General features: G+C 59.0%; 1 protein-coding gene across 1 annotated transcript; it reads left to right on the top strand.

The window, feature by feature from the left end:
- The first annotated feature begins 760 nt into the window (after positions 1–760).
- Positions 761–25,306, top strand: RAB26 (RAB26, member RAS oncogene family). The gene is made up of 9 exons (XM_039732419.1): positions 761–850; positions 3,600–3,710; positions 21,154–21,195; positions 21,837–21,903; positions 22,475–22,527; positions 23,274–23,339; positions 23,491–23,547; positions 23,773–23,849; positions 24,309–25,306. The coding sequence occupies exons 2-9, from the start codon at positions 3,603–3,605 to the stop codon at positions 24,409–24,411; spliced, it is 573 nt and encodes a 190-aa protein (XP_039588353.1). The 5' UTR covers positions 761–850; positions 3,600–3,602; the 3' UTR covers positions 24,412–25,306.
- Positions 25,307–26,715: the final 1,409 nt, after the last annotated feature.

Here is a 26,715-nt window from a genome sequence, read left to right as displayed (position 1 = left end):
ACACACCGGGGAACCCGGGCTCCCGCAGCCCACGCTCCATCCCCCCGTGGCCCGGACCCCGTTCCACCCTTACACCCCCGAGGGACGCTGCCGGCGGCCGGGGGCTGGGACTGCCTCGAGCGGCCCTCCCGCACCGTGCCCGCAAACCCGAGAGGGACGGAGGAGGCTGCGGCACGGACCCCAAAGGGGGCTGCGGGACGGACCCCAAGGGGGGCTGCTGTTCGGAACCCAAGGGGAGCTGCGGGACGGACCCCAAAGGGGGCTGCGGTTCGGACCCCAAAGCGGGACGGACCCCAAACCGGGCTGTGGACGGACCCCAAATCGGGCTGCGGACGGACCCCAAAGCGGGACGGACCCCACCCCGCAAACCCGAGAGGGACAGAGGCGGCTGCGGCACGGACCCCAAATCGGGCTGCGGACGGACCCCAAAGCGGGACGGACCCCAAGCCGGGCTGTGGAGCTGCACCCCCGCCCTCAGGGCTGGTGCGTGCGGCGCTGGGCACCCCACGCCGCTCCCCGGGCTGCGGGTGCCACCCTCCATTCGCCGTTCCCTTCGCTCCTGCAGACCCCCCAGGGGCGCCTCCCGGTGCCCCCACGGTAACGCGCCGCGGGGCCGGGGCGCGCAGGGGCGGCGCGGGGAGCGGGCACGGCGGGCAGTGGTGTCCCTTCCTCGGGAGTGCAGACCCCGTGCACCCCGTTCTCGCCGTGCCCGCTCGTCCGGTTCCCCCCGGTGCCCCCCGGTTCCCCCCGGTTCCCCCCGGTGCCCCCCGGGCCCCGTAACGGCGGCGCGGCGGCGGCCGGGCGGCCCTCGCTGAGCAGCAGCGGGGAGTTCTACGACCTCGCCTTCAAGGTGCGGGACCGGCGGGGGCAGCGGGAGTGCGGGGTCAGGCGGGTGCGGGGCCGGGGTAGCGTCGCCGAAGTTCCCGGGGGTCAGGACCGGGCGGGCATCCCTGCATCCGCTCATCCCTGCATCCCTTCATCCCCGCATCCCCTCATCCCCTCATCCCTTCATCCCTTCATCTCCGCATCCCCTCATCCCTGCATCCCCGCATCCCTTCCTGCCTTCATCCCACTTGCCCGGGTCCCTGCTCCCCTCTCTCCCAGCCCCTCCGCAGCCCGGTCGGGGTCTCGCTCCCCGGGGGCTGCGCCCGCAGAGCCGCCGGCAGCGGGGCTGGGGCTGCGGGACTGCTGCGAGTGGCGGCCAGAGGCTGCTCCGGGCAGTTCTGTGAGCCCCCGATCCTCGGGGACCCCCAGGGAAGCGGGGCTGTACGCAGGCTGGTGGCACCCATCCCTCGCGATGTGCCCAGCCTGCCGCGCTCTGGTGGCTTCTCCTCCTCCTCCCGAGCCTGGCGAGCGACTCACGGAGCGAATGTCTCTGCTTCCTCCCCACTTCACCCTGAGACCTGCCGCAAGCCCAGCCTGGAGCTCGTTTGATGATTTCAGGGCTCGCACAGCGATTGTGGGGCTCGTTTAGCGCTTTGGGCGGGGGGCACGGCTCGGTGAAGCCCCTGTGTGTGTTTGTGACACGGATCTGCGTGCCGAGCCCGGGCCATCGAGCCCGGGGAGCGGCTCTGCTGGGACAGGTGCCACCTGCTGTGTGCGGGGACAGCCTGGTGCCTGGGGCACTCGGTGCGGCTGCTGGGGAGCTTTGGGGTGTGGGGTGGGAGGTGGGGAGCTTTGGGATGTGGGGAGCTTTGGGGTGTGGGGAGCTTTGGGGTGGGGGGTAAGAGGTGGGGAGGTTTGGGGTGTGGGGTGGGAGGTGCTCAGGTTTGGGATGTGGGGTGGGAAATGTTCAGGTGTTCAGGTTTGGGATGTGGGGTAGGAAGTGTTCAGGGGCTCAGGTTTGGGGTGTGAGGCAGGAGGTGCTCAGGTTTGGGGTGTGGGATAGGAAGTTTGGAGCTTTGGGATGTGGGGCAGGAAGTGCTCAGGTTTGGGGTGTGGAATAGCAGGTGTGGAGGTTTGGGATGTGGGGTAGGAAGTGTTCAGGTGTTCAGGTTTGAATGTGGAGCAGGAGGTGTTCAGATTTGGGGTGTAGGGTAGGAAGTGTTCACGTTTGGGGTGTGGGGTTGGAGAGGGACGTTCCAGAAACGTGCTCGGTTGCTTCGGTGGGTGGTTGGTCCTGATACAGCTGCATTAATGGTTCAACAGCTTCCCTAAAATGGAGCCACCTCTGTGTTTGCACTGGTCCTTGGCTCCTGGAGCTCCCCTCTGCCTGCCCAGGCTGGGGCTTTCCCCAGGGATGGTCCCCATGGCCAAGGGTGAGCCAGATGTGTCTCAGATAAGCCCAAACGCACCGGGTAGAGAAAACATCTGCTGATGTCTGGCTGGCTTTGACCCAGTGGCAGACAGAAATTGCTATGTATCCAGTGAAAGCCTGGTTTATTAAACTTTCTCCTTCCCCTGTCCTGAGCTCCCCATCTCTGCCTGGTGCAGTGGCCAGGTCCTGGGCACAGGGCTGGCCCTGGGCACTCTGTGTGCCCAGGTGAGGCTTTGGTGCTGCTGTTGAGGGTCACCTATTCCAAAAAGATGTCTGGAAAAATGTTTTAAAAAAATCAATATTTTGTACTAAAATGACTTTTTTTCGCCCCTTCCCTTGGCTTCACACTGGTGCTCCTGTGGGCTCTGGCTGCCCTCACCCTGCTGTGCCAGGGCTGGGTGCCTGGTGCTCCTGTGGGACTCCAGTGTGGGGCACCGTGGGCAGATCCTGCCCCCCTTGGCAGTGCCAAAAACGAGCTGCACCCGCGGCTGGGGCTGCTGCTGCCTCTCAGGGCTGGGCTGCAGAGGGGGGGTGGCGTTTGCCACCTCTGGCCGCTGCCGGGAGGGCTCGGTGTGACCCAGGGCAGTCCCTGCCACAAAGCCATTTCAATCCTGTCACGGGTTACTGGCTCGTGGAAGGCTGATGGCAGAGCCTCGGGACAGAAGGAGCCTGGCACGGCAGGTGTGCAAGGAGCTGGCACAGCCCCTCTCCCTGTCCCGGATTTCTCGGTGTCATCCTGCCGAGGGGAGCAGGGTCGGTGCCCTGGGGGCAGCAGGGCTCTTGGTGTGGGCAGAGGTTTTGGGGGGCTGCATTTGGAAGCAGCCTCAGCTCTGCCGTGGTTGCTGGGTGGTGAGGAGCTGCCTGCTCTGTGTGTGCCCAGGGCGGCTCCTGGGCGGGGAAACTGAGGCAGGTGGCACCCGCAGCTGCTCCCTTGGTATCTGTGGAGGACTGGGAGGGCGGCTGTGGCACGTGTGGGTCTGGCTGAAGGAGGGCAGAGTGCACCCTGGAGCTGGCACTCGTGGCTGGGGACCCCAGGGGCAGTGCCACATCCTGGAAAGCCCCAACGTGGAGGGCAGTTTGTGGGGACAGCACGGGCAGCTCTGCCACTCCTGCATTCCAGGGGTTTTGTGCCCCCATGAAGGATCTGTTAAGTGCCTGTCAGGGGAAGGCGTCTCCAGTTTGGTGACACGGTGCAGGGGGTGAATACTCCCCTGGGTCCGAGGACATCGCTCTTGGCTGTGCCCCCTCCCCTCGAGGACCTGCTGCGATGGAGCAGGGTGGTGGCGGCAGTGGGGCTGCCCTGGAGCCTCACACCCCTCCCTGCCTGCCTCCCTCCCTGCAGGTGATGCTGGTGGGAGACTCAGGGGTCGGCAAGACCTGCCTGCTGGTGCGCTTCAAGGACGGCGCCTTCCTCGCCGGCAGCTTCATCTCCACGGTGGGCATCGACTTCAGGGTGAGTGCCGGGGCCCTGCGGGGCTCTGCAGGTGAGACGTGGATTTGCAGAGGGGAGTTAAATGTTGCTCTGAGGACTTGAAGCTCTCCCGGTGTGTCAGCTCCAGCTCGGGGGTGACAGCAGCAGCAGCAGCAGCAGCAGCATCTTTGTTGCAGTTTGCACAGGGATGGGGCAGCCTGTCCTCTGCTCAGCATCCTGGGGATAATTCCTGTAACAACTGAGGCCTGACATCTGCCCATGAAAATATTTCCCCGAGGCATTTCCTGTGGTTTTTGAGAGTTGTTAGTTTTTTTCTTGAAACAGCAAAATGAAAACTGATAAAAACCAGAATGGCCTGGAAGAGTCTCCTGAGCACAGCTTTGGGGTGCTGACGTGGGGATGTTTTGTGCTGAGGGATCTCTGAGGTCTCTGTTTGCTTGGGAGCAGCTGGAGCATCCTGATGCTGGAGAGTGATGGGGGCAGCAGCCAGAGCTGTGCAGCTCCAGCAGGGACAGTGGGAACCTCAGGGAACCCAGGGAGGACAGTGCTCCACTCGGGGAACAACAGCGGGGCTGAGGTCACGTCACACCCTGCCGTGCCCCGGCGTGCCCAGGGCATCCTTTGCCAGGCAGGAACACCCGAGGCCAGAGCCCTGGTAACCTTTCCTTGGCCGTGTTTCCCTGGCAGTCCCGTGCTGGGGGGGCTGCCTGGGGTCTCTGTGCTTCCCCCAGGCCCTGCCAGAGGGATCCCCACCCGTGGGGTGTGACAGCCACAGGAACGGTGACTTTACAGAGGTGCCACCAGCGAGCCTCTCCAGCAGCTGGAGCATCCTGATGCTGGAGAGTGATGGGGGCAGCAGCCAGAGCTGTGCAGCTCCAGCAGGGACAGTGGGAACCTCAGGGAACCCAGGGAGGACAGTGCTCCACTCGGGGAACAACAGCGGGGCTGAGGTCACGTCACTCCCTGCCATGCCCAGTGTGCCCAGGGCATCCTTTGCCAGGCAGGAACACCCGAGGCCAGAGCCCTGGTAACCTTTCCTTGGCCGTGTTTCCCTGGCAGTCCCGTGCTGGGGGGGCTGCCTGGGGTCTCTGTGCTTCCCCCAGGCCCTGCCAGAGGGATCCCCACCCGTGGGGTGTGACAGCCACAGGAACGGTGACTTTACAGAGGTGCCACCAGCGAGCCTCTCCAGCAGCTGTGCAGGGCACCAGGCGGTTTTGGCACCAAAGCAGCAGCCAGCAGCACGCCTGGCTGGCCAGGATCAGCTGCTCCCTGGCCCTCAGCAGTGCCCCAACCATCTGCTCCCTCCAAAGTGTGAGCTTGTCACCTCCTGGCATGTCTGGCAGTGCTGTGAGCTTGTCACCTCCCGGGGTGTCTGGCAGTGCTGCTCTCCCTGCCCTGCTCTCTCCCTGTGATGGATTTGGCTCCATGGGGGCTCTGGTGGGTGCAGTGAAGAGCTGCTGGTGATGCCACACACCAGTGCTGTGTCTTTCCCAGCAGGATGTCAGATCCTGACTTTTCTTGGAGGATTTCTGGGGGATGAGTGTCTCCTGTAAGCTGCTGCCTGCCTGGGGTGTGGGTGCCAACTCTGGTGCAGTGACATTGGGAGGAGAAGGACAGCTCAGGAAGCCCTGAGGAGGGAAGGGATGTTCCGTGCCTGGGGGCTGCTGCAGGTGAAGTGGGTACACTGGGGTCTGTGAGTAATTACACAGTGTTCAGGTGTTCTTCAAATAAAAGCATTTTGTCACTGATGGGAGTGATTGATACAGAGGGCAGCCATAAAACCCTGTGACTTATTGATTAGAGCGCTGAAATGACTGTTACTGAGAAGCAATCAAATTAGAGTTAATTTACTTCTCTAACAGAGCTGCTAGAGCTGCATGTGTCTGAAATGGGCAGATTATACAGTGGGGGAGATCACATGTATGCCCTAAAACTCATTATTATTATCCTTGTAGGGCATTCATAATTTTGGGGGGACGCGGGAATGGTTTTTTGATGTGCCTCTGCATTCCCACCAGGATAATCCTGTTTGCTAATTGTCCCCCTCACCGTGGGCACCGATGACGCTCTGGGGTGGCAGCACTGGAGGCTTCTGCTGCTTTTAATTTGTGTCTTTTTAATCACGGGGCTGTCGTATCCCAGCTCCTCTCTGCAGCCCCGAGTCTGGCAGGGGTGTGCTGGCTGGAGCAGGCTGGGAGCTGTCACTGAGGTTTCTGTGTTCTCCTGGCTGCTGTGAGAGGTGCTGAGCGAGCACGGGGGCTCCCCCTGGGGCTGTGGCAGGGTTTGTGCCACGCTCGGAGCCTGGCTGGCACCGGGGACTGCAGGGACCTCCCCAAGGCCAGCGCGGGTGGCACCTGCGCTCCTGTGCACGCCCGGCCTTGCCGGGGACTGCCAGCTCCCTGGGGCCATCCTGGCCTGGGCACCACGGGCACAGGGCTGGCACAGCTCCAGACACTGCCCTGGCACCATGCCCAGCTCCAGGCACTGTCCTGGGCACCATGCCCAGCTCCAGGCACTGCCCTGGGCACCATGCCCAGCTCCAGGCACTGCCCAGGCACCATCCCCAGCTCCAGGCACTGCCCTGGGCACCATGCCCAGCGCCAGGCACTGCCCAGGCACCATCCCCAGCTCCAGGCACTGCCCGGGCACCATCCCCAGCTCCAGGCACTGCCCAGGCACCATGCCCAGCTCCAGACACTGCCCAGGCACCATCCCCAGCTCCAGGCACTGCCCTGGGCACCATCCCCACTCCAGGCACTGCCCTGGCACCATCCCCAGCTCCAGGCACTGCCCGGGCACCATCCCCAGCTCCAGGCACTGCCCGGGCACCATCCCCAGCTCCAGGCACTGCCCTGGGCACCATCCCCACTCCAGGCACCCTGCTGTCCCCCAGGCCAGCCCAGCTTCCTCCTCTCCCAGTCCATCTCTGATCCCAGAGGGCTCCAGGATTCACTGCTCGTGTTCAAGGATGTCAAACCATCAGATGCACCCAAAGCCGTGGCTAATGCATTGCACAGGCCAGAGCGAATGCAAATGAATAGAAACCCATTTAAAATTAATCTGGCATTACTGTTCCTAATGGCCCCTGAGGTTTGTTCCCTCCTCCTGCTTTATGTGAGGGAGAACCTCCCGCGACGTGTTTGTTTATTATCATCTCTTAAACAAAGAGGGATGTTGATCTGAATGTGTTTGGAAAACAAACCACAGATGCTGGGGAAATAAAGATGATTTTAATATTAAAAAAGGCATCAAGATGGCACCTGTTGGCTTCCAGCTTTGGGGGTGCTGAGTCCTCAGCATCCATCCTGGGAGAATTTGGGTTGATGGGGGAGCATCTTTAGCTCCTGGGGATGATTCCAGCCTTCCCAGCTCAGCTGGGACAGGGCCAGGTGTCCCCAAGGTGAGGGTTTGGCTGGGGGTGCAGGGATGGGTGGGTGCCATGGGGGCAGGGCCCTGGGTGAGGGGTGCTGCTCCCAGCAGAGCTTTGGCTGAGCAGAAACCTCTGTGTGAGCAGAAACCTCTGAGCAGAAACCTCTGTGTGAGCAGAAACCTCTGAGCAGAAACCTTCTGCTGCACTTCTGCAGTGTGAATGCACTTTTCCACTCTACAGCCTTGGGATATGGACATGTACTTTCACTGCTCCTTCTAAAAGTCATCTTTGGACAAATGCACAGTGATTCTTGCTGGATCAAAAAATGTGTATGCAGAAGTAGGAGAATATGGGTGGCCCTGGGCCCATCTCATATGTAAACCAAGAAATTATGTGAGCAGAACCAAGCACTCTGTGCTCTAGGAAAATTACTTATTTTTCTCTACCGCAAGGCAAGAAAAATTTTTTTAAAAAATCTTGGATTTTCAAACTGGCCTCTGAAATGAACTTATAATCCAATATCCAATGACTGAATAAACTCCACTCTCATGCAGTTGCAAGCTGGGTGACTGAAATGACAATTGTCTTGTGAAATTGAGCAAGGCAAGAGTTTTCTACTAATTGGACCTGAAAGGAGAAGAAGATAAAAGAAAAAAATATTAAGGATGAGCCTTTTCTCCCTGGGAAGAAGTGCTAATGAGCTTCTTTGCATTAGCAGGGGTGATGGCTCCTGTGTTAGGTGGGGGATGAGACCCCTGGGGAGGTTTTTGGTGGAGCTCAGAGCAGGGTGGCTCCTGTCGGTGCTGTCCCAGGTGTGCAGTGGTGTCACTGCTCTGCTCCCCGAGCACAGGGAGCACAGCAGCAGCTGCCAGGCAGGGGTGGCACAGGGGACAGTGCCCTGGGAGGCTCAGCTGTGATGTGCACAGCTCCACAGGGCTGGGGGGTTCGCATCTCTGGTTGTTTTTTGTTGTGTTTGTGTGTGCCCCTTCCACGGGCTGCCCCCGGCTCTGCAGCGAGCTGGGCTGTGCAGGAGGATGGGAAGCTTTGCTCCAGCCCTGCGGGGTGTGCAGAGGAGCAGTGACCATGGTTTGGATCCACCCAGGCTGGTGCTGGCTGGGCATGAGCTGGGAGAGGGCTGTGGGTGCCCTGAGCATCTGCTGGGCCCCAGTGGGCACCCACAGCCCTGCCCGTGGGGCACTGCTCTGGTCCCAGCAGGTGCCCTGATCCCAGCCCTCATCCCTGCCTGTATCCCAGCCTTCATCCCAGCCCGCATTCCAGCCCTCATCCCTGTCCACATCTCTGCCCATATCCCAGCCCTCATCCCATCCCATCCCATCCCATCCCATTATCCCATTATCCCATTATCCCATCCCTCATCCCAGCCCTCCCAGCCTTTTCCTGGTGCCTCCCCCTGAAGGGCAGGAGCAGCCTGGAGCCTCCTGAAAGCCAGGGCTGGCTTTTATCTCAGCAGTTGGCACAGAGCATTAGCAGGGCTCATTTGCTGATGGATCAATCTGGAAAAAGTGGGAGGGGAGCTGCTTAGGCCAGAAGAAAGAAAAGGAAATAAATTAATTTCAGTGTCTCTCTGTGCAAATCAGCCCTGGATGTTAGAGGGAAGGGGCTGGGCAGTGTTTTAGTCTCTCCTTTGCTGTGTGGGGTCAGGATGGGCTTGGCTGCATGGGGTGGGTTTAGGGTGGTCTCCAGGGCTGCAGCTCTGGAGGGAAGTTGCCTTTTCCTGGGAGCAACATCTCGGTGCTGCCAAGGTGCTCGGACCAAATTCCCCTCATGGGGCCATGCAGTGGCAGCAGAGGTGCAGCCAGGATGGGGAAGGGGGGCAGGAGGGGCAGGGGGTGCCTGTGCTCCCACCTTGAGTTTGCCCATGGCAAATGCTTGGAATGACCTTCAAGGTCCCTTCCAACCCAAACCATTCCATGTTTCTGTGTGATTCCAGCAGCTCTTTGTCTGGAGATCAGTTTGCTCTGCAGCTCCCATAGCTGGATGAATTTTAATAGCAGCCAGCAGCTGATTTCATATTTTTGCATTTCTCACTGTGTGGAGAGCTGGGCTCAATTTGCCCAGAGCAGATTTCCATCCCTGCAGGTGTCCAAGGACAGGCTGGATGGGGTTTGGAGCAGCCTGCTCTGGTGGAAGGTGTCCCTGCCCTCGGCAGGGTTGGACCTGGGTGCTCTTTGAGATCCCTCCCAACCCACACCATTCCAGGAGCTCTGATGGTTCCTCTGATGGATCCCCCGCTCTGCCCGGCTCCAGGGCAGGGACACGATGCTGTCACCAGGGCTTAGGGACCAGCTGTGCCCAAATGCAGCACGGGGAGGCACAGCCTGCCCAGGGAGGGCAGCCCTGGCCAGCTGGGCTGTGCCCCCTGTGCCCGTGTGTGGCTCCGAGGGCACTGCTCCTCCCCAGCTGCTGTGCCCGCTCCCAGGCCGGGCTCTCGGGGCACTAAACACCCATTTTGCCCGGGAAGCCAAGCCCTGCTGCTCTCCTGGCTGCTCCTGCCTCGCAGAGGGCCGCTCAGAGCTGTGCAGTGCCTGTCATTTGCATGCAGGGCTCAGTTGCCAGGAGATGCTGCGAGCGGTGCCCGCTCCCCGCAGCTCCCGGGCTGTTCCCCACCCTCCTCTGCCTTTTTGGAAAATAAAACCCCTCCAGCTGTGCAGCACGGCAGGAAGATGCAAACCCCCGTGTGCAGGCGGTGGTCCCAGAGGACAAGGGACTCCATTCCTGCTGGGGGAAGGCACAGAGGGGAGATGAACGTCTTCAAAGCAGAGAAGTGCTTGAGCAGCTGGAGCGGCAGCCAGCACCAGAGCCTGCTTGAGAAAACTCTTAACCAGCTTAATCCTCTTTGCAGGATGGTGGGAAGGTGCCTTCTCCACCTCCTCGGTGTCAGAAACACCACCCAGAATAGTTTGGGAGTGGAATTTTTTATCCATTCCAGCTGCCATGACGGCGCTGGGGTTTGCAAGATGCTTCTGGAAGGGCACCAGTGTCTCCAGGCTCCTGCAGCCCTGGTGCCTGATGGTGGCTGGTGTCCCCATGGTCTGTCCTGGCCTGGGCTGGCTGCAATAATGATTTAATTAGCTCAGGGGGACAGCAGAGGGACTGGGCTGCCCAGGAGCTGCGTGCCAGGACACAGGCAAGGCAAACACAAACCTGGGAGCTGCTGCTGCAAGGAGGGAGCTTGTGAGGGTGCTCAGCATAACCTGCCTCTGTATCCCCTGTCAGAGCTGTGTGGGAGCCCCTAAAAAACCCCCACAGAGGTGGGAACCATGGGAAACCCAGCTGGGAAGTGCAATTCCCAGCCCTGCAGTGTGTCTGGGGTGGGTCAGATCCCTGCTCCAGCCCAGCAGGATCCCTGTGGAGGAGCAGGGTGGGCAAGCTCGGGCTGTGGGCACACGGCTGTGCTGTGGTGGCTCCTGCCTGGCTGCTGCCAGGTGGGAAATTGGCTCTGGAGAGGTGAATTTGGGCACTGGAGCATCCAGTGCCATGGATCCGAGCCGGGCTGGATCTGCTCCCGGTGCCAGGGCCTGAGAGGGAGCGTTTTATACTCAGTAAAACATTCAAATGGGGCCAGAGTAAGTCTAAATGCTTTCAATATTTAATGGAATACATTTGGCTTAATTTCACTTTCATCTTTTCTTTGTGATAAAATATTGAACTCAGCTGTGCAGAACTGGGTTGTTCTTTGAAAGCAGAGGGAAGGCGCCCAGGAAAGGGGGCACAGGTGGGGTTTGGGTGCCCCTGACCCCCCCTCTGGCCCTGGGATGGGCATTTGGGGCATCCCTGCCCTGTGGCTCTGCCTTGCTCAGCTCCTGTGCTCCCCTGAGCCCTTGCTGCCTCTCTGCTGAGCTGTTGCCTCATTTTGTTAATTAATTATTGGTCCCAGCAGGCGTTGGGTTATTCCCGGGGTGGATGCTGATGATCTCTGTGGGGAAGGGTGAGGTGCCAGTCCTGGGTTTGGCACGGCTGCAGTGGCAGGAGCTGACTCTGGCTGAGCTCACCAGCTGCTCTCTGTGTGTTGTTCTTCTCTGAAAAACACCTTTCCCTTTTTTCCTTTTCGTTTTCCCTTTCCTTTTCCCCTTTCCCTTTTCCCCTTTCCCTTTTCCTTTTCCCCTTTTCCTTTTCCTTTTCCTTTTCCTTTTCCTTTTCCTTTTCCTTTCCCTTTTCCTTTCCCCCTTTCCCTTTTCCCCTTTTCCCTTTCCCTTTCCCCTTTCCCTTTTCCTTTTTCCCTTTCCCTTTCCCCTTTTCCTTTTCCCCTTTCCCTTTCCCCTTTCCCTTTTCCTTTTCCCCTTTCCCTTTCCCCTTTCCCCAAGGAGACCTGAGCCACGGGGTCAGTCCCACCCATGGGTTCTGCTGGACCCTGTGTTGGTGGCACTGAGCTTCACCCTGGCCAAAAGCAGGGCAACAATCAAACGTGCCAAAGCCTGAAACAGTGAGCACAGCAGGGCACCCTCCTTGGGGGAAAAATGGGGAAAAAATGGGAAAAAAAAAAAAGGAAATGGCACTGAGCTTCACCCTGGCCAAAAGCAGGGCAACAATCAAACGTGCCAAAGCCTGGAACAGTGCGCACAGCAGGGCACCCTGCTTGGGGAAAAAATGGGAAAAAAATGGGAAAAAAAGAGGAAAAATGGGAAAAACCAGCCCCATTCAGGCAGGTGAGAGCCGTGTTTGGGGTGGAGGGAGCTGCAGTGTGCTGTGTCCCTGTCCTTGGATGGTGATGGGGCACACACAGTTCCTATGGCAATGAGGGATTGAGGGCTTTACCTGCAGAGCCTTTGGAAGCAAAATATTTTGTTGTTGGCAGCACGGGCAGAGCTGGGCAGTGCCCGGGCAGCTCCTGGCTCCGTCCCAGGGTGCTGGAGCTGCCCTGGCTCGGGATCCCAGAGGAGCCCTGGAGCTCACACAGCTTTGTTTGTCTGCCAGGGACATACAGCATTTCAAATTGTGGCTCAGCACCGAGTCACTGCCCTGAGGCATTGCTGGATCTCTCAGAAGCCACAGCAGATAATTCATCTTTATGCCTCCACTGGGGAAAAGCGTTTCTCCCTGATCATAACTAACGTGAGCTGGGAGCTCGTGGTGCTCCAGCTTTAAAGGGTGATGTCCACTGCCCTGGGCCGTGGCTGTCCCAGGTGAGGAGGAGTTTAATGGGTGCTCTGGGGTCTCAGTGATGCTTCTGAGCCTGAGGAAGATGTTGGCGTGGCAGGGCTGAGTCAGTTCCACCCGCGGGAGGCCAGCAGGCAGGAAGGGTCATCTTCATCTCCTCGGGGCCACAAAACCATCAGCACATCTCTGAGGATGTGGCTGCTCCTGGTGTGAGCGCCTGGACAGGTTTGGTTCCATTTTGTGTGGGGTTTTTCTGTTTAATTTATGGGAAAGGGGGAGTGGTGGGAGTGCCACGAAGCCACGGCACCCCCTGGCCAGCCTTGTGCCACCTGCCTGTGCCTCGGGACATTTCCCACCCGCCTGCCGAGGCTGGGTGCTCCCAGGCTCGGTGACACACCGGGGAAACGGAGGCTTTGGCTTTCCCGGCTCTGCCTGCGCAGCATCACCACGGCAACGATCCCGGCGAGGGCTCGGTGGCATTAACGCTGCTGCCGGGAAGAGCCGCTGGCCCGGCGGGGCGGGAGCTGGGCAGGAGCTGCGGGTCCTGCCCCACGCCAGGGACGGGGCTGCTGCTTGCCTGGCACATCCCCCAGGGTCCTGTGTTCCCAGCCCTGGAACAAATCCCTGGTAATGATCTTTTTTCCCTAAAAAAACAAGTGCAGGAGGCTGCTGAAGGCAGCTGCAGCCTGTCTGGGGAGTGTGGACCCCACTGCTGAGGACTTTGCTCTGTGTTGGATGCTGAATTTGGTGGAAATTGTTGGATTTGCTTCTCGTGGCCCTCACCAGCAGCCGGTCCCAGCGGTGTCTCCCTGCCTTGCTGCTTCCCTGGGGCTGATGATTAAAACACAGCTGCATGTGTGGAGGAATAATGCAGCCCAGCCTCACTGCTGGGGGGTCACAGTGGAGACCCTGTCCAGGGAGCTCCCTTGGAGGGGAGCAGTCCCAGGATGAGCATCCATCCATCCATCCATCATCCATCCATCCATCCCAGTGCCCCGGGCAGTGCAGGGTCAGTCCTGAGCCCTTTTTGGGGGCACGGGGACCCTTCCTGCAGTGGGGCAGCCCCGTGGCCAGGCTCTCTCAGCTCAGCTGTGTTCCCTGTGCTGGGCACGCCGGGCTCTGGGAGCTGTGGGGAGCAGCCGAGCTGTCACCCCTGGGCTCTGCATCACCCCGTTTTCCTCAGAGGAAGAGCTGGGCGATTGCTGCTGCTCCTGGTGCCAGTTTTTAGAGCTGAGCCTGGATTTGGCAGCCCCCACAGCCCCAGCCCTGGTGTGCCCCGTGTCCCTGCACTGCCATGGCAGCAGCGTGGCAGGGGTGCCCTCCCTGCCCAGAGCCCTGTTCGGGCAGTGCCCAGAGCTGGCCTTGCAGAGGGGGTCCTGCCCTGGGGCACTGCTCCCCAGACCCCTTGGCATGGGGGTGACACGTCCAGGTGGCCTCTGGCAAGGCTCAGTGAGGGCTCTGTGGCTCAGCCCAGCTTCCTCCAAGCCATTCATGAGCTGCACTCATCAATGTGCATCCACTAACGGGGGAAGTGCTCAACAACGCCCAAAATAACTTTGTTCCCCAGCAGGCGCCAGTGCCTGGCAGATGTGATGTGTTTTTCTCCTGAACAGCACACACGTGAGGTCAGAGTGGTCCTGGCAGCCGGCTGTGCTGGGGGAGCAGCGGGGGCACAGCAGCTCTGGGAGGGCTGCTGCTCCAGGGACCAGCCCCACAGCCCAGTGCAGGGGGGAAATCCTCTCCTGAGGACCTGGCTGCTCCAGCTCGAGCTCTTGGCTCAGGCTGGGCTTCCCAAAAGTGCAGCAAAAAAAAAATCAGTGTGATGGTGTGTGGGTTTTGGTTCAGCTTTGTTTGTGAAGGGTTGGCAGTGTCGTGGAGCAGCGTCCCAGGAGCGTGGTCTGCACTGCTGCCCAGCCCTCCAGCACCCACACGGGGGGATCTGGGGGGTTTTGCCTCCCTGGGGTGATTTCCCAGTACAGTCCTGGCTTGCAGCTCTGCTCCAGAGCCCCACGTGGGGAGAGCAAAGGGTGGAGTTGGATCAGCCAGAGTGCTCGGACTGACTGGGGTGGTTTTGGTGTGGGAGTGATGTGCTGAGTGTGCTGCAACTGCTCAGCACCTCTGCGTCTCCCGGGGCTTTCAGTGGTGCCCAAACCTGGGGAACAGCCTGCTCCAGTAGAGCAGAAAATGGGAGAGCTGGGACTGCTGCCAGGGAGAAGGAAAAGCTTTGCAAAGATCAAAGCTTTGAGTGCACGGTGCTGCTCCTGTGCTGTGGCTTCTGCCTTGTGCCACCTGTGGGGCTCCCGAGTGGCCACCCTGGCAGTGGCACAGGAGTGATGGGCACGGCTCTGCCTGCCCAGCTCTGTCCCAGGGGATTTCAGGACTGTCCTTGCACGAGGACCATGGTGGCACTGCCACCCACGGCAAAGTGAGACCACTGTGGTTAGTGAGGAGGAGCTGAAACCTCAGAGAGCTCCTCTGGGCTTTGGGGAGCAGCAGGGTGAGGAGGGTCCTGCCCTGCCCTGCAGAGGGGCCCTGCCCTGCTGTATTTCAGCCCTGCTGCCTCTGCACCATGCAGAGAAGGGCTGTGGTGGCACTGGGACCTGCTGGGTGCCAGTCCTGGGGGCTGACTGGACTCGGGCAGCCAGAAAACCTCATCAGAGCTCTTCAGTCACTCTTTTCCTTGAGTCCTTCGAAGAATCTGGGCTCAGGTTTGCTGCACAGCAGTTTTTGGGAGCTGTCTGCCTCGGCTGTGGGTGAAGGATGGGAGTGTCTGGGATAAAAAGCTACAGATGCCTTTGTCAGGTCTTTGGGGATTTCATTTTCTTTGGGGATGAGAAGTGCTCTTTAATAATGCTGTTTGCAGTGCTGTCTGCAGACGCTGCTGTGTTGCTGCTGGCTGCTGACAGAATGTTTGCTGCTGGATGTGCAGCCCTGATTTTTCTTTAATTGGATTGTAGAGTCTTCTCAGAAACTTCAGGCAAGTTTTCAGCCCAGGGCTGGCTGCAGTCGCTGAGGCAAAACCTAGAATTGTTTAGGTTGGAAAAGACCTTTAAGGGCAGACAAGTGCTGCTGGGCTTTATTTCTCCCCAGATAAACGATTCCCTGTCTAACAGGACCTGATGAGCCATTTTTCATCTCTGTGGCACTGACGGGGCCGTGTTTGCTACAGATGAGAAATGATAGAGCAATAAATGCTCCGTGGAGATCCCTGCTCAGCTTTGCAGCGTGCCATGGCCTTGATGAGGAAAATGAAGATAAATATGTCAGCACCACGTTACTTATTCCGTGCTGGCACAGATCTGCATGAGCCATCTCTGCCCCCTTTATTTCCGAGGCTTCCTGGTCTAGAAGTAAGCAGAGATAATTTTTAAAATATCCCTTCTTTTATAAAGTATGGAGAAAAGAGATGGAAGGGGTGAGTGGTGCAGGCCAGGGTGGTGGGGGAGCTGTGCAGACCATCCCGGGGTGTTGGAGCTGCAGGGATGGGCTGCAGCCTTCCTGCTGCTTTCTGGTGGCTCTGGACTCCAGGATGGTTGTAGCAGATCCTGCCCTGAGGAATTTGGGGGTGGGTTTCTGTGGCTGCTGTGGGATTTGGGCTCAGGCTCCCTCCCACTCTCAAAGCCTCCCACGGCCCCCTCTCCATCCTGCTGGGATGAGCCTGAGCAGCCCCCTGGGCTTGAGAGCACCAAGTCTCATCTGCCTGAGCCTCCCTCAAGGAACCTTCCTGTGGATCATCCCAGGATTTGCTGCTTCCATGGAGCAGGCTGGAGGGAGCAGAGCCCCCACCCGGGGCTGCGAATGCTGCGGGCGATGCCGAGCAGAGCAGGGCTCAGTTAAAATGTATGATCCTCAGCAGATCCTCTTACCTCTAATCTGCCCCTAAGACAGGATTCTCCTCTTGCCAGAAAACCCTTTTATTTGCAGACTGATGTGACTAGAGGATGATAAGTCAGTAAATCTTCAGTGTATCTGCTCGAACAAGGGCCTGGGCTCTTATCTGGGCAGGGCTGGCAGCCAGGGAGATGTTAATTGGGATTTAATGTAGTGAGCAGGCTCTGGACGAAGGCTGCTGCTGCTGGCGTCCCTTGCAGGGTGCTGTGGGATGGGGCTGTGCCCAGCTGGGCTCCAGGGCCGGGCTGGTGGCTCCTCCAGGCTGGAGGTGGCAGAGGGGACAGGGTGTGTGACCCTGCCAGGGGCTGTGGGTGGCTCTGGCACCAGGGCAGGCTGGAGGTGCTGTGTGCTGTGAGGTGTTGATCTGCATTTCCCGGGCTCTGCCGAGGAGCTGAGCAGGAGCTGAGCAGCCAGAGCTCGCTGTGGGCTCTGGAAGGATCTTGGCAGCTGCAGGCAGGAGTGTGCAAGGCCTGGGGAGGAAAACATCCCAAGGCAGAAGTTTCTATTTTTAGCTGCACAGTGCAAATGCACAGAGCTGCTGAGGAATTCATCACCTGCCCCGGGAGACGGATGGTTGGGATTTTCCTGTGAAGGGAAGATCTGTGGCAGAGGCAGAGGGAATGGTGCTGGGGTGTTTTGGCCACTGGTGAGTGTCTCTGGTGGTGGCACAGCTGAGGAGGAGGAAGAGGAGCACTGAATGTGATCCCCAGTGGCTGGGACATCCTCCAGCCCCACACACCACCGTGCCCAGCCCTGCCTCCAGCCACATCCCTGCCCTGCTGGCCCCATTCCCAGAGGCTTTCTGCAGGTCCCAGCACAGCGCCAGGCTGTGCCCTCCCCTCTCCTGCAGGATCTGTGCTCCTGGAAGGGTTTGCCCAGGCTGGAGCTCCCCGTGGCTGGGCTCTGCTGGACCAGGCACTGCCTGGATTTAGGGGGAGCAGCTTTTTGGAGCTCTGAGGGGCAGAGTGGGGCTGCTCCTGGGTCCTGCCTTGGCAAGGGGCCGGGATGTCCCTGAGGAGGTGCTGTGCCTGGAGAGGTGCTGAGCCACCAGGAGCAGCTCCCTGGCTGCACAAGTCTGGCAAAACCAACCTCGGGGTTTTAACGAGCACATTTAATGCAGCGTCCTGCTGTTTTGGGCAGATTTCCATATCGATCCTTGATCTATTTTTGCAGCCGCCGTTGGAGGTGGTTATTTGTGTGTCTGCTGTATCACAACTCATGCATTTCCTCCTGGCACAGGAGTGTTTGTGCTCGCAGGGTGGGCTCTGCCAGGTGGGGATTTGTTGTGGCCGTGGTGCTGCAGCATCCCTCCAGCCAGTCCTGCACGGTGGGTGTCTGAAATAAAGGACAGCCCAACCTTCCCTCGCTCCCGGGTGGCCTGGCCCGGTGGCACCACAACCCAGTGACATTTCTGGGTGGCTGCGCTGTCAGTCCCACAGCTCATTACTGGCACTAATTAACTCTGTGCTGCCCCAGCGCCTGCGCCTGCTTTGGTCTGTAGTCACTCATGCCATTTATCCCCATTTTGACAGGAATTTGCCCCCCCTCAGCTGCAGGAGATGCCTCCAAGGCCCAATAATGACATTTGAAGGGCTTCTGTTCCACGGTAAAAGTGGAGCCCCTGTGCAGGGGGTGCCTGGGTGGGCACTCCTGGGCAGCACCAGTCACAGGCTCCAGGGTGGGGGTCCCTGGTTGGAGCCTGAGTGGAGCCACTGAGCAGCTTCCCATTTGTCCAGTTAATTGCGAAGCAAATTAATCCGTGTATCCAATTTAACTTTAAAGGCTTTAATTAATGAGTCCATGCGTGTAAGAGCTGGGAGAGGCTGTGCTGATCTGGGTTGTGCTGCAGCTTTGGTGCCGTGGGCTCAGGCACCTGGGGAAGTGCCAGGTGCTCCTGGTGGGATTCAGGGGCACTGTGGGGACCCTGTGGCACGGGCTGTGGCATTTGCCCGTCCTGCAGCTGCTCTGGGGGCGGGCTGGAGCATCGTCTGTGCACGTCTCACATCTCCCCATGGCCTTCCCCTCCCTCCCTCCCTCCTGCTGCTGTGGGGCCGTGCCAGGGCTGCAGCCAGCCCGGCCTCGCTGGGTGATAATGCTGCTCTTAATTGAGGACCATCTGCACTTGGTAATTTAATTTTTCCTGCATCTGCGAGGTTCCAGCTTTGTTTGTCTGATGTCCTGACGATTATTTAACTTCGGAGCATCGTGTTTGTCCACCCCGGGCACTGCAGGCATTCCGCTGCGGCCCCTGCTAGAGAAGATTTCAATCACGTTTGCACTGCCCCAGGAAAAAGGACACAAAAGCTGAAATTGGAGCAGAGCTGAGGTGCAGGGATGGTTTTGCTGCCCGAGTGGTGGCAGGAGCTGCTGGGAGCGTTCCCCCTGCTCTGACAGAGCACGGAGCCCTGAGCAGCACTGCCCCTGCCTCGCCGGCAGGGCTGGCAGCACATTTCACACCCCAGCGCCTCGACACACGGCATCTCTTGTCTTTGGGTGCTTATCAGGAGCTCAGCCCCCAGCTGTGCCTTGGGAGGGCTGGCAGAGGGAATTGAGGCATCTCCTTAAAAAAAGAAAAAAATTGAGAGCTGGAAAGTCACTTAGCTCTGGGGTGGGGGAGACCTGGGCATCTGGTTCATCTGAACACCTTGGACACTTCCAGGGCTGGGGCAGCCACGGCTGCTCTGGGCAAACTTCCTTGGGATGCAGGCAGGGATGCCAGCCCGAGTGATGCTCTGGCTGTGTGTCCTGCCTGCAGGAACACTTCTACAGCTTCTCACCCTGGAACCCTGCTCTCTTCCACACCCCGTCCTCAGAAAATCAATTTTTCCCCCAGGCTGGTCCAGCAGCACCTGGATCCCTGTGCAGACTTTAATTAGGTCCAAGCATTTACCTCCCTAAAATATAGGTCAGTCGTAATTAGTGTGGCTCCTGTTGCTGCCAGCTCCGTGTTAATTAACTCCTGAAGTGCAGGTCAGAGCACGTGGGGCACCTTTGGAGCTCCAGCTTTTTTGGCTGCTCAGCAGATGCTTCAGGGTGGCTTTGGCCTGGATGATCCCTGCTCGGTGCCATGTTCCCTGTCCCTGCCAGCCATGGTGCTCTGCCAGCCATGGACATGGCCATGTCCTGGGCACAGCCACACCCTGCTCTGAGCTGGAGGTGCTCGTGTGCCCGTGGGCAGGGCACCTCTTTGGTGCTGGCTTTAACGTGACACTCACTGTGTCCTTGTCCCTTGTCACCACCCATCACACCAAGTGTCCTCATCCCCTCGTGCCAAGGGCTGGGGCTGATGGTGAAACACAGAGCCTCTGCCTTCCTCTGCAGCCCCTGGCACGCCCCTGGCACCATCCCTGGCACCATCCCTGGCAGGTGGTGCGGGCAGCTGGCTGCCAGCAGCTGGGAATGGTGTTGGGATGGCTCTGTGCTCCTGCAGGGTCTGTGGGATGAGCCTGAGGCTCCAGCACCTGCACGGGGAGCATGCAGGGTTCTGGAGAGCGAGGAGTGGATCTCTGCAAGCACAGACCTGCCCCGTCTCACCTGGCTCAGGTGTCAGGGCTGTTCCCAGCCTGTGGGATGAGGTGGAGGTGAGCTCAGCACTGTTTGCTGTGGCTGTGGTTCTGCCCTGGGGATGGCTCAGTCCCTGCTCACCTGGCAGCCCCGGGCAGAGGCACCACGGCCCAGGGAGCACTTTGTGGCAGTGGGTACACTGGATTTTAGGCACTTCAGGAGCCCTGGTGTCACATCCTGGGAGAGGCTCAGCTCCACCCGTGGGGAGCCCTAAACCCCCGGCTGGCTCCTGAGCCCCTGCTTTTCCCTGAGTACCTCCCTGCTCCCCCACCCCAGTCCCTGGCTGCCTATTTTTACAGCTCCCGGGCTGTGAATCACTTCTCTCCCCCTCTCAGTCGCTGCCTTTGAAGGTATTTATAACCCGGGGCCGTCTCCCTGCGCCTGCCTGAGCAGACGAGCACTCAGCGCCCGGCTCCCTCTGCCCTCTCCTCCCCGCCAGACCCCGGTGTGGATGTGCAGGAGATGAGATGCCCCCTCTGCCCTCGTTAAAACCATCAGTGAAGAGCACCTGGAGGGGTGTGGGATGTGCAGGGGTGGATCCTGGCACGGATCCCTGGGGGTTTGGTGGCACTGGAGTGGCTGGTGGTGGGTCTGGGGCAGCAGAGCCCAGCTGGGGTCACGGCAGCCTTGGCCATCCCATGCCGTGTGCCGCGGGAGATGGGAGCATCCCAAAGCAGCTCCAGAGCAATGGAGGAAATGGGATTGAAATGATCAGCAGAGCAGCCACCAGCTGCCTGGTCCCACTGCTGTGCTGTTCCCACTGATTACTGGGCTGATTTCTGTGGATCTGGCAAGCAAATGAATCTCTTCTCTGCTCCTTCCCCTGGGACCCTGGTCTGTAGGATTGCATTCCTTCAGTGTTTGGAGAGGCTGGTGCAGATTGCTGGGATGGGGGATGGACATGGCCAGGATCCACCTCCTGCCCTCCCTGTCTGGCACAGCCACCCTGAGGGGCACTGAGGGGCTCCCACACAGCTCCCAGCTCTGCCAGGGCATCCTTCCACACAAAATATCCTGTTGGCTTTGGGAGAACCCATTGTGGAGGGACACTTCCCCCTCTCCTCCTCGGTTCACCTTTCCTCAAACCAAGCAAAACAGGAGGGAAAACATATTAAGAGAGAAACCAGCAGTAAAACAGGTCCAAGAGGCAGGAGCAGGAATTATTTTGAATTTTCTGGCTGCATGTGGAGTGGTTGCTTGTGTCTTTTGAAGGCTATTAATGTGGGATGCTGGTGCTCATTAATTATGGCCAGAGGTCTCCAGCCTGAGCTGGGTGTGGCATTGCCAGGATTGAGGTTCCCAAATAGATGCAACTTTTGCTCACACAGGGAGAGATCCTCTGGCTGGGCCCTGGTGAAAATGGCTCTGCAGGTGCTGGGACAATGGATGGGAGTTTGAGAAGCAGGAGAGGGGATCAGCCTGAGGGTTTGGGGGAAGCACTGGCTGGGCAGGGGCTGGCTGTGTCTCCCTGGGCGTCCTGCAGCTGCACTCCCCCCTCACACCCTTTCCATTCTCTTTCAGAACAAGGTGCTGACGGTGGATGGGGTGAAGGTGAAGCTGCAGGTATGTCCCCATGTCCCTGGAAGCCTCTCCCTTGCTGCCCTGGGTGTTTCAGGGATGGCCAAAGCCCCTCAGAGGACAAAGCAGAGGAGCAGCCCCAAAATGGGGCCCCACCTCCATCCTTTGTGCTCCTGTCTCCTGCCCTGGGACAGCCTTACAGCCCCTTCTGGCTGCTTTGTGCCCTTGGCAGGAGCCTGCACAGGGCTGGGGGCTGTTCTGGCCATGGTGATCCCCATCCCAGCCCGTGTGCCCTGCAGCCAGAGCTGCTCCAGCCCCTCAGACCTGGCAGCTTCTCTGAGCCCTCTGCCCGCAGCTTGGTAACACAGATCCCCCAGGAACAGCGTGCTCTCTGCAAACCTCCTGCTGCATTAAGGACTGATAAATCACATTAGCAGGTCCCCATGCATCCATCTGCTCCATGGATTTTCCAATTAATGGCTGTGTTGGGAGCCCTTGGCCACGCTGTGTCCCCACGCCGAGGAGCGGGAAGAGGCAGCTTCCATATTTATTGCTCTGGTCACTTTTCCTATTGACGTCCCCGGGAGTAAAAGCTGGGGGAGCTTCCTGGGGCTGCACCGTTGTGTTCGGGCTGGTTGGGGTGGGTTCTGCTCAGGTCTGAGCCCTGTGCTCCTGTGTGCCTTCAGATCTGGGACACGGCCGGGCAGGAGCGCTTCCGCAGCGTCACCCACGCCTACTACCGGGATGCGCACGGTAAGCACGGCCTCTCTGCTCCCGGGGACCTGGGGATGCGCACGGTAAGCACGGCCTCTCTGCTCCCGGGGACCCCTCCTCAGCTTGGGGGGCCTGGGGATGCCCACGGTAAGCACGGCCTCTCTGCTCCCGGGGCCTGGGGATGCGCACGGTAAGCATGGCCTCTCTGCTCCCGGGGACCCCTCCTCAGCTCGGGGCTGCGCACGGTAAGCAGGGCCCCTCTGCTCCCGGGGACCCCTCCTCAGCTCGGGGCTGCCCACGGTAAGCACGGCCTCTCTGCTCCCGGGGACCCGGGGATGCCCACGGTAAGCACGGCCTCTCTGCTCCCGGGGGTCCGGGGCTGCCCCTGCCGGCCAGGCGAGCCAGGAGTCACTGCAGTGCTCTCCGTGGGAGCAGCTGCAGGGGTGCAGGGGGCTCTGCAGGCAGCAGCAGGAGCATGAGTTGTTGCTGTGCTGGGTTTGTGTGTTCTGTGTCTCACAGGAGCTCAGGTGCCCAGCTGTGACTGCCACAGGGGCTGTGTGCCCTGGGCTGGGTGTGGCATGGCACTAACGGCCTGTCCCTCTCTCCACAGCCCTGCTCCTGCTCTACGATGTCACCAACAAAGCGTCCTTTGACAACATCCAGGTCTGACAACCCCCGGCCCCTCCTGCTGCCCCCGCGTGTGCTGGCTGGGCTGTGGTTGTGGGATGGTTCAGGGGGTGTGCTGCTGCTGGGAGCTGTGGGCACCTCAGAAGGGCTCTGCTGAGCACCTGCAAGGACAGGCAGGGACAGGCACAGAGGGTTTTCCCTTTCACAGCACATAAAGGGTGATGGACGCACTGCTCCAGCGCTGGAGACAGCTGCTCACACCGCAGGGTCAGGGATTCCAGGGAATTAGAGCAGGTTTGATTGGATTAGGCTGGATCAGAGGGCAGGGAAGCCACCCCACAGCTCAGGGAGGCAGGTTCAGGTCCTGCTGGGAGCAGGCACGGGGGCAGCACGTGCAGGACACGGGCACAGGGCACATCCCAGAGCCAACCCTTGGCCTTGTCCTCTGAAAAGAGGTTCAGTCTGAACATCCCAGCTCAGGGGAATTGGGGTCAAAGCCCTACAAGCACCCCTGGGCAGATGGAGTGGGCAGGGGGGTCAGAAGGCTGATGGTACCCTGGGAAATGGGGATCTGGCAGCAGCCAAAGTGGGTCCCCAGGGCTCAGGGGAACCCAGGGCACCCCCTTGCTGACAGGGATCATCTGTGGAACATCCCTGGCATTGCTTGGGGTGGCAGCACTGCCTGCTGAGGGTGTCCATGCCAGGAGTGGGGCAGCTCCCCATCACTGCCAGTCCCCTCCTGGAGCCATTGCCAACCCCTCTCTCTGGCTGTGTCCCTCCAGGCTTGGCTGACAGAGATCCACGAGTATGCACAGCAGGATGTGGTCCTCATGTTACTGGGAAACAAGGTGAGCCTGGCCCCAGGGCTTTGCCAGGGCCTCCTCTTCCTCCCAGGCTGGAGCCACAGGCGGGGGAGCCTGGCTGGGCATGGGGACAGGGAGGGACGTGCTGCTGGCCTTCCAAATCACCCCAAACTGCTCTTTGCCATTCCTATTGCAGGTGGATTCAGCCCAGGACAGAGTGGTGAAAAGGGAAGAGGGAGAGAAGCTTGCCAAGGTAGGTGAGGTACCTGAGGATGTCCCTGAGGAAATGGTCACCTGGACACCAGTTTAACTGAAAATACACCTGGGAACACTTGGCTTTTTTCCCCTTGTCATGCTCTCCCCTTTCTCCTCATCTGTTCTTCCTTTAAGTTTCTACTAACACCTCTTTTGTCCTCAAAAATGGCTCCCTGAGAGCCCCTGGGTGGCACTCCTGACAGGGCTGTGTCTGGTCCCACAGGAGTATGGAGTGCCCTTCATGGAGACCAGCGCCAAGAGCGGCCTCAACGTGGAATTAGCCTTCACAGCCATCGCCAAGTGAGTGACCAGAGCAGTGCCCTTGGCATCCAAAGCAGCTTTAGCAGTGTCCAAGCCACGCTGAGATCAACCGAACCGGGCAAGGCAGCTTGGAATCACAGAATCCTGGGGTGGCTTGGGTTGGAAGGGACCTTAAAGCCCATTTGGTTCCATCCCCTGCCATGGCAGGGACATCTTCCACCATCCCAGGTTGCTCCAAGCTCTGTCCAGCCTGGCCTTGGACATTTCCAGGGATCCAGGGACAGCCACAGCTTCTCTGGGCACCCTGTGCCAGGGCCTATCCTCACAGGGCAGAATTCCTTCTGAACACCCATCTATCCCTGCCCTGTCAGGGAAGAGCCGTTCCCTGTGTCCTGTCACTCCATGCCCCTGTCCAAACTCCCTCTTTGGCTCCTTCCAGACAAAATCCTCTCCCTGCCAGAAGCAGCAGTGTAAGAGTAACATCTTTCCCCTTCCCAGGGAGCTGAAGCACAGGTCCATGAAGCTGCCCAACGAGCCCAAATTCAAGCTCCACGACTACGTGAAGAAGGAAGTGCGAGGCTCGGGCTGCTGCAGGTCCTAACGTGTGCTTGTACAGAGACTCAGCCCCTGGGCAGTGTGTGCATGTCTGTCTGTCGTGTCTGTGTCTGCCCCAGGGCCAGCTGGGCACAGGAGCAGCAGGAGAGGCTCTCTGGGATCCGCAGCCCCCTGGCACCCATCGGCTCCGGCTGCCCTCGCCAGCATTCCTGCCCTGCTCACGGCTGGGAGGGGGCTGTGGGAAGGGGCTGGGGTCTCTTCTGTGCCTGCTCTGTGAGGCTGCTGTCACCTGTGTGAGAGCCAGGGTGAGATGCAGGGCAACCAACACCTTCTCCCCACCTAGGAGGAAAAAATGGTGATTTTTTTCTGGGTAGGAGAAGGTCCTGAATTCCCTTTTCTCTCCGTGTGTCCCTGGAATTCAGCTGAGAGCCCTGGCCTGGGGCGTGCAGGAAGGATGTGTTTGAAGGCAGCCGTTCTCGTAGGTGCTTTCTGCTGTCTGTCCATCCCTGTGAGGTGGGACACGCTTCCACAGTGAGGGATTGTTCCCTGCAAAGGCACAGCTTGGCTGTCCGAGTGAGCTCCTGCACACCTGGCTGTACAGAGATTTCTGAGTGTTCACCCTGTGGGAAAGGCTCTGCTTCTCCTCCTTCCGCCCTTTCTAGTACTTTGAGAAGAACCCTAATGTACTGCAGCTTATTCTAAATTCCTTCTGTAAGCGTGATGGTGTTTTCAGACCGCAACAACGCTTTGATATCTTCAAAGTTCTCTTGGGCAGCTCTTTCTTTTCAGCGCGGAGCTGGGGGGAAGCTGCAGGCAGTGATTTCACAGGCTGCAGCCTCCTGCCAGCTCTCTTCAAGGGCCTCCTCACCCCTTTGGTCTGTGTCAGGCTTTTGGCTGGTTTTTTGTCAAGCTGCACTTCTCAGTACAAATTTGAATCTGGATGAAGTGTTTGGCCTCTGGCAGTTTTTCCCTTTGAAAACTCCACGCACACATCAGCAGGTGCCCGCTGCGCCGAGCCGGGTGGCTCCAGATGAAACAGAATAACCCATCCTCAGCCCTCCAGCCAGCACCAGCCCCAGCTGCTGACTGAGATGCCCCTGCCCCTCATTTTTCCTGGGATTTTGGCTCCAGCACTGCCTTCCTGATGGGCACAAGGAGCCCCACGTGCTCCGAGCTTCACTCCTCAGGGAGCTCCAGCAACACGAGCAGCTACAGCTTCACAGGGTGAAAAAGGATCTTAAAATGAACCAGCTTTTTTCCCTAAACAGTATTTTAGGGGAGAGACAAGTCTTGAAATCGTCTGATTTAAATACTAAAATCACCTGTGGGAAACGCATTTGTGCAGGGATGTTTGCATTCCTGGCAAACCCTGCTGCCGATCCCAAAGGAGCACCCCGGTGATGGGGGCACCCCAGGAATTTGGTTTTGTGAGGCAGGACCAGCCTGGCACGGGCAGGACCAGCCTGGCAGCTCCAGGGCTGTTTCCTCATCCTGCCCTTGGAGCAGCAGCAGCCCCAGGTGACAAGGAAGCTCCCTAAAGGCAAAATTTAGGATTCCCAATGGATTAGGATTCCTAGTGTCAGGTTGCTACCTTCCCTCTCCCTCAGACAGGTTTTGTCTGGGTTACAAAGCTGACAGCTGCTCACTTCTTGCTCAGTGTGGGTCCAAAACCAACAAAAACCCCTTTAAATGAGGCAAATGTAAATATTTCCCTTGAGAGCACGTCCAGCCTGCCTGAGGGGACGAGACTCTGCCAGAGCAGAGGGCTCCCAGCCCGCTTTGGGCTCAGCCCCTCCCAGTGTGGGACTGCTTTCCCCGAGCTCCTCTCGGCCATTTGGGATTTTCTCCACGGGCCTCTGCTGCCACCACGCGGAACTGCTCAGCGCAGCGTTAATTATTGCGGTTAATTGCCCAGAGCACCCGGCCACGTGCGGGGACTCGGCCTCACCTGCAACATCCCATTTCTGCTGGCTCTCGTTTACAGCTTTCCGTTCATTCCTGTTAATAAAATTTTTAAATAATCTCCACGGTGTTTTGATTGAACACACAGCACTCAGTCATTCCAACATTTCAGCGCAGCCTTGAAACCATCCAGATCCACACAGCAGAACCAGGGTATGGCACAGTTTGGAGTGGATATTGGGAATTTCTCCCCAAAAAGGGCTGTCCAGCCCTGGCACAGGGGCAGTGCTGTAGTCCCCATCCAACCAGTGACTCCAAGATTCCAATGAAAGGAGTGGGGCTGAGAAAAATGCTTTAAATTCCAATGCACTCCAGTTCCACTGGGTCCCCACACAACATTCCAGTCAGCCTGTGGACGTACATGTCTCCCATAAAAACTGTAATAAAC

The sequence above is a fragment of the Passer montanus genome, unplaced genomic scaffold (genome assembly GCF_014805655.1).
Source record: "Passer montanus isolate IOZ18808 unplaced genomic scaffold, ASM1480565v1 scaffold8, whole genome shotgun sequence".
Taxonomy (NCBI): domain Eukaryota; kingdom Metazoa; phylum Chordata; class Aves; order Passeriformes; family Passeridae; genus Passer; species Passer montanus.
The sequence above is the reverse complement of the archived record's forward strand: the minus strand, read 5'-3'. Positions and strand labels throughout refer to the sequence as shown.

Coding starts and splice junctions, on each gene's coding strand:
- RAB26 (XM_039732419.1), top strand. CDS start 3,603: ATGCTGGTGGGAGACTCAGGGGTCGGCAAGACCTGCCTGCTGGTGCGC. Junction 3,711..21,153: donor CGGTGGGCATCGACTTCAGG/GTGAGTGCCGGG, acceptor ATTCTCTTTCAG/AACAAGGTGCTGACGGTGGA. Junction 23,548..23,772: donor AGGGAGAGAAGCTTGCCAAG/GTAGGTGAGGTA, acceptor CTGGTCCCACAG/GAGTATGGAGTGCCCTTCAT.